Raw genomic sequence first — 14608 nt, 5'->3', positions numbered from 1 at the left:
GCATTGCAAAATGAAATGGAAAATGCATGTAAACAGTTTCTTTGGGCCACAACAAACAACATATTACTACATATTATACATATAACTATTTCTATTGTTACTGTAATGTTAGCCACTGTTTGCTAGCATTAGCATAGTCAAACAGTGGCGTATATGTAGAGTAGAGCATCCTGGAGACACAGAACAATATTAGCATTCATTTGTCACTGTGTTAATGTTCACCTAATGTATGTAAGCCCAGTATTCACTTGCTTGTTAGTCCTGTTTGGTCTCAGCTCCTGAGGATGATATCTGGCTTTTTAGCCGCTAAATGCTTCGTTATGTTCACCAGCTAGTCGCATTTGGTCCTGGGCAGATGGTTGACAGAAGTCTATTAGATCTTTTTTTTTTTTTTTTTTTTTACTGATTTTAGCCAAAAACATGCTGATGAGAGTAATGACAGTGAACCTAACAGAGAAGTTGAGGGCCCAAAACAATGAGCTGAAAGATGCTAAAATGCTCCGTAGAGAGAAAGTTGATCAGTCTCTGTGAGTACACATATTCTTTAATTCACCTAGAATAACAGCCAAAGTAAAACACATTCACACCACAAACTAACAGAAATGAGAAGATAAAGAAAACTGTAAGAAGAAACACTACTGGACTATATTACACAGTAACTACATTGTGCTTTAAGTATAAGGTCAGAACAAGCCCCCAGGAATAAAACCTACCATTAACAACTGAGAACGCTATTTCACAGTATCATATGTACTGTAGCCACAGGTAAAACTGTGCTTGTTTACAAAACTGTATCTGATGACCATCATATCAGTTTCTTGTTTGATAGCGAAAGGGGAAACAAAGTTTAATACTTCACACTTATGTCAAGCAGATGGTAACTGCAGCTGTTGGTTTGACCATCCAGACAGACATATTCTGTCTGTATGATTCATATCTCTGGCCGCTGACTGCAAGCATGTCGTCTTAACCTCAATGGGGCCTGTGGTCTGTCCCTGAACTCACCATCCCATGACTGCCTTCTGCTGCACATGTGAGTACACCAAAGTGAAACCAACATATTCACACATACACACAGCTCTTTTCATGAGGAGCACATGATCATTGTATATATAAATACTGGAGTGCAGGGTTAGATTTTTAGAGTCACAACAGCTATATGATATCTGTATGTTCAAGAGCTTAAACAGCTGCCGTAACAAGATGAAGCTGTGCATCACCTTCATGTGTCTGGCCCTCATTGTTGTCATCAATGGTAAGAACTGAATCAGCTATAAAGTATGATTGTTTCTGAAGAATTATGCATTTTTGGGAAAGCCCAACTCAGGAGCTTGGAATGATGGTTTGATATGGGTTTTTGCCAAATGACGTTGGGGAAGTGAAGATGTTGACAAAAGGTAATGAAAAATTGGGAAACTGCACTGATAACTGATACTGACGCATTTTCTGCAGAGTTGTTTTGCTTGGAAATGGAAAATTAACCATTATATTAATCATGTAATAATAGAGGAAAATGATATTAAAATGCAAACAAGTTGCAGCATGGAAGGTAAGAACATGGCAGAAAGTTTAGTCTGGAATTGTTTCACTTATGTAAAAAAAAAAAAAAAAAAAAAAAAAATCTATATGCATAGTTTTATACAATTTTATAGACAACTCTCTGTAATTGAGCTGGATAAATTCAGTGTCTTTGGAAACTTTCAGACTTTGACAAGAGGTTAAAAAGAAGTTCAGTGGTTTGTATAATTAGAATTGAATAGTCTGAAAAACGGACCAACTGATGGGCCCTAAGAGATCACAGATCACAGACTGTTTCACTGTGTATTTGTATCTCAGACAGACTTTCTGGTCTGCAGCAAGAACAGAGAACCTGACCATTACCATGACTTTGCATATTTAAGTTGTAGTGAACAGGAAGAGGACTGAGAGGGAAAATGGGGAAATGTTGCAATACCAAGGCTGGTGATTGTGATGAAAGCGTGCTTGTTAGAAAGTGGGCTCATCAGCATCTGATTCATGAATTAGCAGCCATGCAATATCTGGGTTATCATGATAAGCAATACCAAAATTCTCAGTAAACTGAGCAAAAGAGAGCAGGTTGATGTAACATTGTACGTATTAGAGAAGGGTTTAGATTTCAGGCAAATATTGACAAAACTTGCAAACCAATATGAAATAAAAGCCTCTGCCAGTGAAACATTAAAAACATCTGGATGTTCTGACCTGCCAGATAAACCAACAGCCAAATAAATGTTCTCTGGAGTTTAGTTTCCCAAGTGGTTTATTAAAAACTCTGCAGGGGACGATAAACCAAACTTATATGTTTGCATAATTTGGCACAGTCTGTATTATGACTGAATGTTTGTTCATGACAGGTATGCCGCCAATAAGTCGGGACTACAACACACATTGTCGGTGCCTGCAAGTGGAGTCGAGGATCATCCCCCCAGACAGTCTGAAGAGCATCAAGCTCATCCCTGAAGGCCCTCACTGCCCAGATACAGAAGTCATGTAAGTGCATTCATCACACAAGTCATCAAGCAATCAACATAGTTACCAATGAGGGCAGTGTGTAGTTGTGTAACGAGGATTACAAAGACAGACAAAGTTGAAGTGATAGAAATCAGTTCGGATATGTTCTCTCTGGTCACAGCAGAGAACAGAAAATAAAGGTCGTAGGGATCAGAACTCTGGTCCCAGAATTTCAAACATCATGTAATATTTTTGGCAAGAAACTTAGGACTTAGATTGATGTTTTTTTTTTCTTTTCAGCTTTTGGACCCTTTTGACACTGAAAATTTCATAATACATGAATTATTTGTTATAAAAACTGTGGCCAATTAAATTTTAATCCATGGATTTCCAAGCATCTTTCTGTTTTTACTTAAATGTCTCAGATCTTCTTCCATCAGTGGCTTTTTTACATTTACCAGCATGAACTGAAACCAAAGTGGGCACAAATGTCCTCACTATTCAGTACAATGCAGATTTAAGGTGCATACCATATATCTGTAATCGTTCTGGTTTCATTTAAACTTGGGAGCTGTAGCGTAGCACACCCATCTCTCCTTCCTTTGCACAGACCACCAGTGAAACCACAAGTATGAAAGCGTATGTTTTGCAATTTTATCTGATGGTGCCAATAAAAACAACACCACCAGCCAAATGGCATGTTTCCATGTACTGTGAATGATAGGTCTATTTAGTAGGGTAGGTATCACAAATGTTGTGTGACAAGGACTACAAAAACAGACATGGCTGAACTGATAGAAATCAGCATGAACCTGCTATCATGCCTAAGAACAGATTTAGAAGATTATAAGGTGCAGAACTTTCCCAGGATTGTAAATATCATCTTCATATATATTTTGTTTTGTTTTTTTTACTTTGGGAATAAAATTGGGTTTTAACAAATATCTGTAAGGAGTTAGAGTTACATCAACTTGAAACTGTTAATGTTTTTAATTAAGTTCCAAGGAACATCAGAGCTCATCATAATCATACAGTCATGTAGAAATTATTATGGTCATGGTCATATCTATTATTGAAGACAGTAAGCATGTGTCCTCTATTATCGCTGTGAATTTGGAGGCTTCAACTGAGGATTCGTTTACATTTACATTTACATGTAAATTACACATGGTAATTTTTTATAGTTGATGTTGCAAAAGTTCAGTCTTAGATGACTGAATGTCAGTGCTACATTCACCACAGTCGGCCACAACAGGTCACTAGACAGACAAGGAAACAGGATGGGAGTTGGTGCTAAATTGATTTGAATTCATTTGAAAGACAGGAACTAATTTGAGGAAACCATAAATTGCACATCTGAATGTCAATGACTTCCCCCAAGGCTCCCTTCACAGACCTCCTCTACTCAACATCTGCATGCTCCCATTTTGTGTTATGGTAAACAACTGAGAATTTTACCACAGTTATGCAGATGGTACACAGGTGACTGTGACCTCATACAGTCACTGAGCGAGAGACGATCAATTAAAAGTCTGTTCTCTGCTTCTTTGAAAACCACAAACCTTAGTGTTTCTTGGTGCAGTTATGGAGTCAGACTGAAATTTTAACATCCACATTGAGACATAAGAGACTGGCCGGTTAACACCTTAAAAATACAGCAAGATATAACAGACCTTTAATCAATGCTTTTATCTTTAGTGAGCAACAACACATTTTTGTCTTGTAGGCATATTTCATTTCAGTCTTATTTATATGGCCTTACGTTTCTCATATCTTGACACCTTTTCCATCTCACATGAAGCAATTTGAACTGCATTGTTGTCAAAAGGTGCAATGACCTTGCTTTGGATTTGATACAACATTTACACTGTTGTGTGCTGGGATAAAATTTCGAATATAGTCGAATATAACAATCAAATGAACTGAAATAATGTGAACAGTCCTCAGAAAATTCATGGTAGCTTGTCAGTGCCATAAGTGTTTCTCTGGGGATTCATAACCTCAGTGTAGATAAATTCCTGACAATGAATGTAACTGTGTTAAATGTTTTTAATCAGAGCTGGGCTGGCAAGCGGGGAGAAGGTCTGTTTGAATCCTCGGTCCTCCTGGGTGAAGAAGCTGATCCACTATGTTCTTGAAAAACAGCTACATCAGCAGGGAGGAGCACTTCCAAAGAATCAAGCCTAAATAGGGTAATTCAAATTAAAACCATGTTGCAGTTAAACTTGCCAACAGTAACCTCTCCTGCAACAATGAGCCATGCTGTCTTACTTTAAAGGATAACAAATGTTTTTATCTGGTTTGTTATTTTTATACATTCTTTTTTTATGGTTTCTGCCGTTTTATTTCTTTGTGTTTCCTCTTAAGAATTGTATTCCCAATGACACTGATTCTGATTAAGCTTCATAAACATCATTCATAAATAATCATTCCTTGTTAAAGTGTTGCATTTACAGAGCTACCACACACTGAAAAGTCTAATTTAAAAAGTATAATTTCTTGCACTCAATTTTAAAGTTGGCTTTGGATGTGTGGTTGTTTTTTTTTTTGTTTTTTTTAACACATTGATTTAATAGTTGAATAGTTGAATGGTTGAGGTAAACTGTAATAAATTTCAGCTTCAGCTTTATTGTCCCCTGAGGGAGATTGATCTTGCAGCCAAGTAAAACACAGAACACGCCGAGATTTTATTATGAGACAACAAAATACATTAAAAAATAGACAAGAGTCTTCAGGAGTGCAAGGGGCTTTATGAGGCTGAACTGTATTTGGTCATTAACCAAAGTATTGGACAAATGAAAGTGATAACCTGGTGATGGAGATGAAAAGAAATGAGATAAAAGTTAGAACAGTTCATGCTGAGGCAATTAAACAAATAGCTGTCTCTCTAAAACACCCTCTTCAACCTCTGGGGACCATTAATGGCTGTACAACACTTCATGGCAACCCATCCAATAGTAGCTGAGGTATTTCAGTCAGAACCAAAGTGGTGGATCGGCCAACAGACTGACAGTGTAGTCCCTGCAGCTGCATTGCTAGCAAAGCTGCTGCTGGCTAAAAATATATAAACCATATGCTAAAAGACACCATGCAAGCAAGTGGCAGTGTAAAGTCATCAACATCACAAATTTAGCACAAGCACCACCAGATTTTTGTGCATTTGCCATGATGTGGTTTCTCAAATTCTTTTGGCTTGGATATGAGCCAGCTACATGGTGGTAAATTTCTAGATAACTCTGTAATTACCATTATTACTTACAGTAATCTATTCAGTACAGCATAACACCAGGTGTTGTGAAAGGATGTTGATGTCTGTTTATGTCTACCTTGAGATCTACTTTGTCTACTTTGATGTTCCTAATCTTCTTCTAAGCTGACATTGCATGTATCTCTCTTCATATTCTAACATGAATACATATCTACTACTGTACCTGTTGAGGACTTGACAATATCAGGTCTCAGTTTTTAAGAGAAATTCATTTTAAAATCCTCAATGAAAGTAATATGTGGACCAGGACACTTTTAAGTACAGTAATAAAATGATAAACCTCTCCTTTACCTGGTTTAACATCTCATCATTACTGGTGTGTGCTTTGATAGAGACGTTCATGATCCATGATTTTTGTTGTACCTGTTCAGACAGGTACATCCTTGTCATTCTAAGAGATAGAGACAAATTACAGGCTCTGTCACTGTTGAAAGTGAAACAATATCCCAAACCTGCCCACAGACATTGAGTCATTTCGCTCAAATTCAGGCACACACCTTCTGTGCGTCTGGGAAAAAATTACCATTCACATATCATGTTTGCTGCGAAAGGGTGGGGGGGATGTCTGTTTAGGTTAGCTCTCCTCTTTCATAGTAACCACATTGTCTTGGCCTCCCAGAAGTACATAGTCTCTATTACAGGAGGCATGTGTAAAACAGGAGGAAATAAAATAAATATTAACTACTGCAAGTCTCCCTGTAAGCACCATGTTTTCTGGCTTTGGGCCTCTGTCCTCTGGGTATCCATTTCCAATAAATAAAAAAAACCTTTGTGCAGTATCAGTAGTGATTAACAAAGCTGTCTGGATTTCAAAAAATATTGTATACAGGATGTGTGGGATTGCTCTATCTGCCAAAAAAACAAACAAACAAAAAAAAAAACAAAACAGAAGATGCATGTCATTGTGCTGTGGGAAAGTATACTAAGGATTTTGTGTAGTGAGGCTTACGAAGCCTTACGACCTGAGAGTTTTGGCCAGGGTCTAACAAACTGGTGGGTCCCGTTTCCAAATAGTTAGGCATTCACTTTCTGACATCTCTCAAGAGCTCAAAGGATGTGAGACCAGTGTTATTGTTCTTAGTGTTGTATGTTTATCTTCTGATACATACTGATCTCACTCTCATTTATCAGCATTATATTTCAAGTTTTGCACATTTTCACAAGAATCTGGAAATGTTATGGATGAGTAGAGCCAATTCAAGTTGATTTTAAATCATCATTTAATTTTTCAATTTTAAGTAATCGTACTGAAAATGTCCAAAACAACAGGAAGAAAACGATCTGTTCCAGTGGGCTGAGGATATCTGTAGCACACAGTGAAATATGGTGCTTAGTGTGCTGAGCTATGAAATAATTGACAAACTGCTTAACCTTAGGGCCCAGAAGAGAAGTGGTGAAAGAGAGCAGTCCTGAGTTCAGTCCCTGCTGATGTTATTGAGCAAGTCTTTCCTGGAGAAACAGCCGATTAATAATATTTTAGTGATGCTTTCATTATTATCAGCAACATCAAACTCATCCTAATCTCGTGGTGTTTGAGGATTCCCTTTGGAAACGACTGTGCTGTGTTAACACAAAAACATCCAAAGTCCATACAAAGGTTTTCATTTCTTAAAGCATTACAGGGTTGCTTTTACCCCACACATTCTCACAATCCCTCGTTTACATTCGGTTTACACAAGAGTTTTGATTTCACATTTATTTTTGGAGCATAATACCAATACCATTCAAAAACAATTGATAAAAACAAGTTAAAACCTGGATTCATACAAATACATAAACACATACAACTGTTAGCAAAAGAAAATGGGAAAAGAGTAAAAACTCAGCAAAACTTCCTCGAGTTTATCCCTGCGTGAACCTCATATCAGCGGACAGGCTGTTGTAGTGCTGTAACGCTATATCACCAGATGTTGATTAAAATCTAGGAATTCAAAAGAGACAGTGGTCCTGTGTCCTGAGAAACCTGTTGTGTATATCCAGTGAAAGAAAACTCACGGCCAGGCAGGTTTAAGATAGAGGGATTAAAATCTTAAAATCTGTTTTGGCTTTTGACAGATAGCCAGTGGAGATGTTTGAGAAGTAGAGCAGCATGCCAATTTAATTTTCCGGTCTTCTGGTTGAGATAGAGATGGCTGCATTTTAAATAGCCCTAAGTTGTTAATCATGTTTACAGAAAGACAAGGAGAAAAAAAGATGAGTGCAGGGCAATAGGGTGATTCAGTGATTTTGAGAAATTACGACAATTACATTAAGAATTTTAAACTATAAAATTATGCATAAAATGACAGAAAGGACAAATTAAGTTACTACAGAGATACTAATCTCTGGTTTCTCTGCCAAAACCAGCTTTGAAGCTGAAAGATGGCTCAGATTTTAAGAGCTCAGGCTGTGCTTAAACAGGAACCAAAACCCTCAAAAAAAAACCCTCAAAGTTATGGGTTATCAAGCTGAAGTGTTATTGTAGCACACACATTAACAGTGTATGAAAGTGTGGCAATGCTGTGAAAAGATAAGACAAGATTTAATAAACATACTCCACCACATTCTGCCTCTTATAAATCATATAAGTCACAAAGAGCTCTCAGGGAAAGGTTCACTACAGTGCCAAGACATAAAACGAGAGAAAGGACGAGAGAGTAACTCTCTGAGACTTTTCCAGTGTAGTGGAGAGGTGATGCAGGTTGTTGCTGATTCACACCTGCATCATCAGCAGGGGAAAAACATTAACATTTTCAGTTGCAGTTGCAAAATTCATTCTTTGCGATGAGCCATACTGAGAGTATGTGACAGTCACTTAAAATGAATAGTGAATCATAAGATGGTTTGATGTCAAGGGTTTATGTAGAAAGTGAAGAAGTGATGAGTTAAAAAATAGTGTTTTCTGAACTTATTTTCTACAGTAAGGCACATTGGAAACTAGTAATTTCATCGTTATTTTACTTCAACATGAGCACAAAACCTCAGGGATCTGACCAAAATACCTCCTGAGAAAGTGTCACCAAAGCTTCTTTTTGTTCATATAAATTCCTTAAGTCATAGTCAGATGAGAAGTAATAATCATCTGCAGCACCAAAATATAACATTATTTGGTTTCAGTGTAAAGAACATGTTGACCAACAGTGTGCTACCTTTCCTTCACAAGGCAGTGAGGTAATTAACACATACTGTCTTTTTTTTTATTGTCCATCCATATGAGCTTCTGTTGTAAGCATGAAATGAAAGTATCGCCATTAATCCAAAGTCTGTGTTGCAGGAAGTGGTGATGAATCATCTGGTGCGATGATGTAACCCTTCCCCTGGGGGAACCATGTCTGCAGGGCTTCTGTCCAGCTGCCCGTATCACAGAAAGTCAATAAGATGTCGAACACTGTGGATGGAAGGAGAGGTTTCAATGATAACAAACTAAAGAGGTAAAAAAAACAAATGACTCAGAAATCATTGCTCACCCTGATTAATTGCCAGGATTTTTGAGTGAAAATTCTTGGTGTTGTTTTTCTTCACCATGTACTCGTCTATGGGCAATCTCGCCGTGCGGATGCTCAGTTCTCTGGCCCGTGAGAAGCTCAGCTTCTGCAGAGAGATGGAAAAAAAATCAGCACAGCCAGTGGTATACCTGTTTATTATATATAACGCATGCACTGATGCAATGACATTTGACCTTAACAGAGGTCAGGGTGAATTATGCACTGATCTACCCAGTCATATTGAATTAGCTGACTTGAGTTGCTGCTATGTGATGCCTACCTTCTGGATGCTTTCATCCACAAGGCCCCCGAGGATGTACACCTTGTCAGCATCCACTGTTTCCAAAGCTGAAAGAAAAGGAGATAAAAAAATAATATCAAAGAGATTCAGGCAGGTAAATTAACACTGAATATCCAAATATAAATGTGCGTATAGTATTGTGTAACTTTTCTCTGAAAACTGATTTACATATGTTTTTGGGTCATTCCATGTCAAATCAACAGAGGCCTCCTGACTAACCATCTTGGATTTTCTCCATACGTCAAGTGAGTAATGTCAGTGTCAACAACTGGTGTGTAAAAATGTTTGGCCTCTAGCTTCTTTAGTATTTGGCATATGGACGCTTTAAAAAAGGGGGGGGTTGCTCAAAAACTGCAAAGTTCCATAAGTTACGTTTGAACTATTTATGCTAGATAAAATTTCAAGGATTGCTCTACAGTATTAGATGTTTTTAATCTCTTAAATGGTTTGCATAAAGATTCATATTTGCCAATTTATGGCTTGCTGAAAACTGCACTAAAAAGTCTTTTGCACTAAACCACAATAAATCTTTTAATTTGTATAGTATATAGTATAGTATTTGTAGTACTTTAGTAGTATTACTTAGCATCTGAATGCCAAACATTTACCACTTGTGGTAATACACCCACGCCACACATTTTCCAAGGGACCATATCAGCAGTACAAATAAAGTGACTGGGAGGTCAACTGGAGGACCTGATGTTCCTGGGAAAATCCAATGCTACATCTGTAGAGGAACAAACTGTAGTATCTACACATCCACAGTCCCTCTAAGATTTACAGTTGGCCCACAGGACAATTGACAGGCAGTATACACTTCCACCACATTTGGAAAAGAACATCATTCCATTGTTCATATTTTGTGCATGGACATGGAATTACCCTTTTCCTCTCAACGCTGTGTGCAAGAGTATCATTAAGTGAGGTACTATCCAGACAACTTTATCACTGGCAGCAGCAATAGGTTTGTTTTTGGACAAATTAAAGTGACTGTGTGGCTCCCTCTGCTGGCCAAAAGATGAAATGTTGCACTGACAAAGCTGTCTCTAATGTGAAGTGAATTAACTCAAATCTCTCGAACCTTCCTCAGCATCTGGAGAGAGATAGATGATCGCTTCTGTGGAAAAAAGGTCCAGACAGCTGTCCTCTGTTATGTCCATCTGAAAGTAGAGTAGACAAAAGGGATGCACGCAGCTCATTATGTTTATTTCATAATTCTGCAAAGTTGTTCTAAGGCCTTCTTCTCATGTTTCAGTTGTTTCAGCTGGAGGTTAAAGCTAATGCACAGCTAAGGTTTTCTGATTTTGATAAAAACAAAAAAACATAATACTCACCATGTAGTTGAGGAAGCCGTCATTCATTCGTATGCACTCTCTGTAGAGACGGCTGTCCTCTCTCAGGTCTGTCAGGAACAGGTGGAACGGTCGAGTTGCCTTCTTGTTTGACCCGTACAGCCTTCTTAACTGGGCAGCCAGCCGGCTTATCTCCTGAAACAGACAAACACGCACAATAAAGGTAGATGTCTCTCTTGTGAAAGTCGTACAACTGCTGCACCATTATGGGAGACAAAACCAGCTCTTTGGTACCTAGAGGTTTTTTTTTTAGAAACAGGCTTTTATAAACACCTACCTTGTCAGACATGCAGTCAGTCATACTCAGATCAACACAGAGTTTGAGCCCTGTGGACTGGGCCTCAGCTAAACGCTCTTTGGTGATCGCCTTCATGACCCGTTTGGTAAACAGAGGACTGTCAGCACAGGCACCTGCGTGACCAAGAGCACAGGAAATACAGGCTCTCTGATTATAAACGAAGGGAAAGAAAAGCTTTTTACTTTCACCTTCAGTCTCTCTAAAAAAAAACAAAAAAACAATTACAGTTTGATTTATTTTCACTGGTTCTTTACCTGACTCTTGCTCACGGTTTATCTTCCTCCTCTGCTTCTCTTCTTTCCTTTTTCTCTTCTTTGCGGCGAGCTGCCTCTCCCAGTTTCGCTGCTTCCTCAACACATTCCTCTGTTTATGAAACAAAAAACTGTTACAAGTGTACAACAATTTCTTTTTCTACATTTTACAGAATTTTTAAAGAAAATAATAAACAAATGCCCAGTGAAAATAACGCTACTGTGTATAAATCTATGCAATGTTAAATATTATGCTTTTTTCAAATGAGGGCTTCATAAACAAACTTACTGAACACAGTGCATCTTCTCTTCCAGGCTTGTCCTCCACCACATCAGTCTCCACATCTATGTGAAGCAGCTCCATCACCTCTGATACTCCATTCAGCTGCATGTCACACACCTCTGCCATTTCTGTCAGCTGCTATCCTCTCTCTCTACTGACCCTGTTTTTTTAAAACATATGAGTTTCCTCTGTAAATGTCCAGCTATTTGTGCAGTTCTTGTGGCAAAAGTGTTCGGTTTGAGTAGATCAAAAAAACAGAGAGCCCGACCGTGTGGCTAGAAACTCATATTAGCATCATTACTGTAAAACTAACCCTAAATCATACCCTAAAAGCAACATATAAATGAAGAGGAGGAAAAACACATGCCTGAGCAGAGGCAGGAGTCGCTTCCTGATTGCGAACATATGAACGGCGCATACTTATGACGTCCACGTAAACAAAGCGGAGGGGTTTGGGGCAAGAGGGCGGACTACCTTGTAGATAAAATGGTCACTAAACACACCTGCATGTTTTGTTCAAACCTACATAAGTCGCCTGTTTGGTATTTTAACGTTTGTTTGATATATTTGGAAAGATAATCTTGAATCACAAACAGTGTGATAGTTTAATTTTCGCCTATTTACCAGAAGAGGGTGGTGTAGTCCTGTGAGAAGGACTTTATGAACTCTTTGTCAGTTAATTAGACGTGCTAGTGTAAGGTGCATTTCACCGTGGTTACCTGGCTGAATGGTGAGTGAATCCTATTGTTTCTTTTAATTTAATATGTCTTGATGTGTTTTGTGTTTTCTTCGAAGCTGCGCTCTTGAAGTTAAGCCAGCTATTAATTGGTCAGTTAACTTTTAACAGTAGCATTAGCCTGTTAGCATACCATTAGCTAGCTATCTTAAAGTGAGAATTTTGTTTGGTTGTTTTTTTTTTTTATCAAGGAAATAATTAAATCAACTTTTCAGAGCGAGTGGTGGTTCAAACATGTTATCTCTGCGAAGATAAATCTTAACCTTATGTTCACGCTGGCTCCAAAATGTGTCAAGTTAAAAAAAAAAAAAGTGAGAGTAAGAGACCGTTAGCCTCCCTAAGCTAATTTACGTCCAACGTCTGCGAATGTACGATTTCTGTTGATAGTGTGTAGGTCTTCAAAAACAACTTTTAATAGACAAACACATTTATTACTTAAGTAATTCCAAAGATAATTGCAATGTTGCAGCAGCCACTTCGCATAAATCACAAAAACAATGTTGTAGGTAAAGAACAATGCAATATATGATAACTAAATAAACTAGACAGTGTATAAAGAAGTTTCAATATAAATGATAAAAATGTAATCTAACAATAATTCAGCCTGTTTTTCCTCTGCTTAAACTGTTGTATAAACTATATGGTAAGATTTTACTTTTCTATGTGTATTTGCTTTGTGTTGTAATTTGCAGAAACGAGCCATTACCGAAACCGCACAACTGTGTTTTATAACATAAAACTTCCAGTGAGCAAGAAAAATTTTTAACATAACTGTTACAAAAATACATCGCCGTAGCACTGTGTTGTAAGATATGTTCTGCTTGTATTCATAGACTTAAACGACCATAATTAATAAATCTAAAACGTTTTGAAAATATCTCTCAAATCATGCCGCGATATTTTGTCATGAACAGGAACAATCGTATAACATCGTTTCCAGACGAACGTAAAAAGAAGTGGCGCACACGCTTCCTGTCATCAGTTAGCTTTCCTTAACTCCAAATTGTAATTTTCTCGTCCTTTATCGAGTGACATGTTCTTCGTCCCATGTTATTTTACAGTGTGTGACACGGGCATTCAGTAAATGCTTACCTCGTAATGATTGTGTAACGTCTCTGCTTTAAAAAGATTAGTTTCACCTCCGTTGTTGTTAGCTTTGTGGCTACCACGCTGCCTTACAGCATCACAGCAGCCAATGAGCGATAACGGAGGAGGGCCGTGCACCAAGCTGCATTGTGGGTATACTAAATAAAGACAACTTCTAGATTATTTTACAGTTAAAAGAGGCTTTTGTTGCTGAATCAGCCGTCGCATGTAGTTTGTGTTTTGTATTTCAAGCAGTGCAGTGTGTAAATATGTGACAGTTAGGAAAATGTTTTACCCGTTTTCAAATGTCCTTATATGTAAGAATTTCCAAACATAACAAACGTATATTGTATCTTTAATCTCATGTAGTTCAAATGTGATGTATTTGTGATGATTGTCTTAATAAACGCACACTATATAGATGGTTTTCAGTGTGAGGTTGTGAGCACCATGACAGTGGAGCACAGGTTCCTCATACTAGTACCAGGGAAAGTGCAGTAGCTCGTTAAGACTATACTTTCAGGGATCATTTCTATAGTTACTGACTTGAGAAATGTGTTTCTAAACTGTATGGTCTCGCTAACCACGATGAAGAGGTGGTGATACTCCTTCCTGAGCGCGAAGCGGGTGGAGAGACTTGATTCAGTTCATATGCTCTCCGCTTTTGATGACCGTTCACTGTCTCCTCTGGGGGCAATGAGGGGAGGAGTATGATCAGAGTGGTAGCGTAATACTGTCAAATGTAAAGCGAGTTTATTTTAAGTATCAAGTGAAGAGATATTATGTTTAGTTTACTCCTGTCTGTGTTTTCATGTGAAAACAGAGAGTGCCATTTATCCATATTTAATTCGTTTAATACAGTAAACTACCCAAATTAACCCCGGCTAAAACACTATGATGTTCCTTGCGTTTAGATATAATAATCCATTAATAATAGCATAAACCCCCAAAGGAGTGTCCTGCATTAAATGAGTACTTTTGTGTACTCTGTGCTGATTACACTTCTATTATTGTTTTTATTATTCTATCATGTACCTCAGTAAATATTTGATTGCAGGACTTTTGGAATAGAGTACTTTTATATTGTGATAGTAGTA

The 14608-nt window shown here is 37.8% G+C and overlaps 2 protein-coding genes and 1 non-coding gene across 3 annotated transcripts; 2 read left to right on the top strand and 1 right to left on the bottom strand.

The window, feature by feature from the left end:
* The first annotated feature begins 644 nt into the window (after positions 1–644).
* Positions 645–4901, top strand: cxcl19 (chemokine (C-X-C motif) ligand 19). The gene is made up of 3 exons (XM_018705196.2): positions 645–1255; positions 2376–2511; positions 4530–4901. Exons 1-3 carry the CDS (start codon positions 1171–1173, stop codon positions 4657–4659), a joined length of 351 nt encoding a protein of 116 aa, XP_018560712.1. The 5' UTR covers positions 645–1170; the 3' UTR covers positions 4660–4901.
* Positions 4902–7332: 2431 nt separating this feature from the next.
* trmt10b (tRNA methyltransferase 10B) lies at positions 7333–12418 on the bottom strand. Its single transcript, XM_018705185.2, has 8 exons — positions 11696–12418; positions 11410–11518; positions 11135–11268; positions 10840–10992; positions 10587–10665; positions 9485–9552; positions 9187–9310; positions 7333–9107 (listed from the first exon to the last, which is right to left on the bottom strand). Exons 1-8 carry the CDS (start codon positions 11813–11815, stop codon positions 8971–8973), a joined length of 924 nt encoding a protein of 307 aa, XP_018560701.1. The 5' UTR covers positions 11816–12418; the 3' UTR covers positions 7333–8970.
* A 1600-nt stretch (positions 12419–14018) lies between these two features.
* Positions 14019–14235, top strand: LOC127143278 (small nucleolar RNA U3). Its single transcript, XR_007814569.1, has one exon. It is a non-coding gene; the product is annotated as a small nucleolar RNA U3 (small nucleolar RNA).
* The last annotated feature ends 373 nt before the right edge of the window (positions 14236–14608 follow it).

The sequence above is a fragment of the Lates calcarifer genome, linkage group LG14, assembly GCF_001640805.2.
Source record: "Lates calcarifer isolate ASB-BC8 linkage group LG14, TLL_Latcal_v3, whole genome shotgun sequence".
NCBI classification, from domain to species: Eukaryota; Metazoa; Chordata; class Actinopteri; family Centropomidae; genus Lates; species Lates calcarifer.
Note: the sequence above shows the minus strand (reverse complement) of the source record. Positions and strands in the feature narration are given on the sequence as shown.

What these genes read in the sequence shown, in the direction of transcription:
- cxcl19 (XM_018705196.2), top strand. Translation starts at nt 1,171, where the DNA reads ATGTTCAAGAGCTTAAACAGCTGCCGTAACAAGATGAAGCTGTGCATC. An exon ending in CCTCATTGTTGTCATCAATG is followed by an intron (nt 1,256 to 2,375) that starts GTAAGAACTGAA and finishes TGTTCATGACAG; the next exon opens with GTATGCCGCCAATAAGTCGG. An exon ending in TGCCCAGATACAGAAGTCAT is followed by an intron (nt 2,512 to 4,529) that starts GTAAGTGCATTC and finishes GTTTTTAATCAG; the next exon opens with AGCTGGGCTGGCAAGCGGGG.
- trmt10b (XM_018705185.2), bottom strand. Translation starts at nt 11,815, where the DNA reads ATGGCAGAGGTGTGTGACATGCAGCTGAATGGAGTATCAGAGGTGATG. An exon ending in ACGGCTTCCTCAACTACATG is followed by an intron (nt 10,666 to 10,839) that starts GTGAGTATTATG and finishes CTCTACTTTCAG; the next exon opens with ATGGACATAACAGAGGACAG. An exon ending in CTCTCCAGATGCTGAGGAAG is followed by an intron (nt 9,553 to 10,586) that starts GTTCGAGAGATT and finishes CTTTTCTTTCAG; the next exon opens with CTTTGGAAACAGTGGATGCT.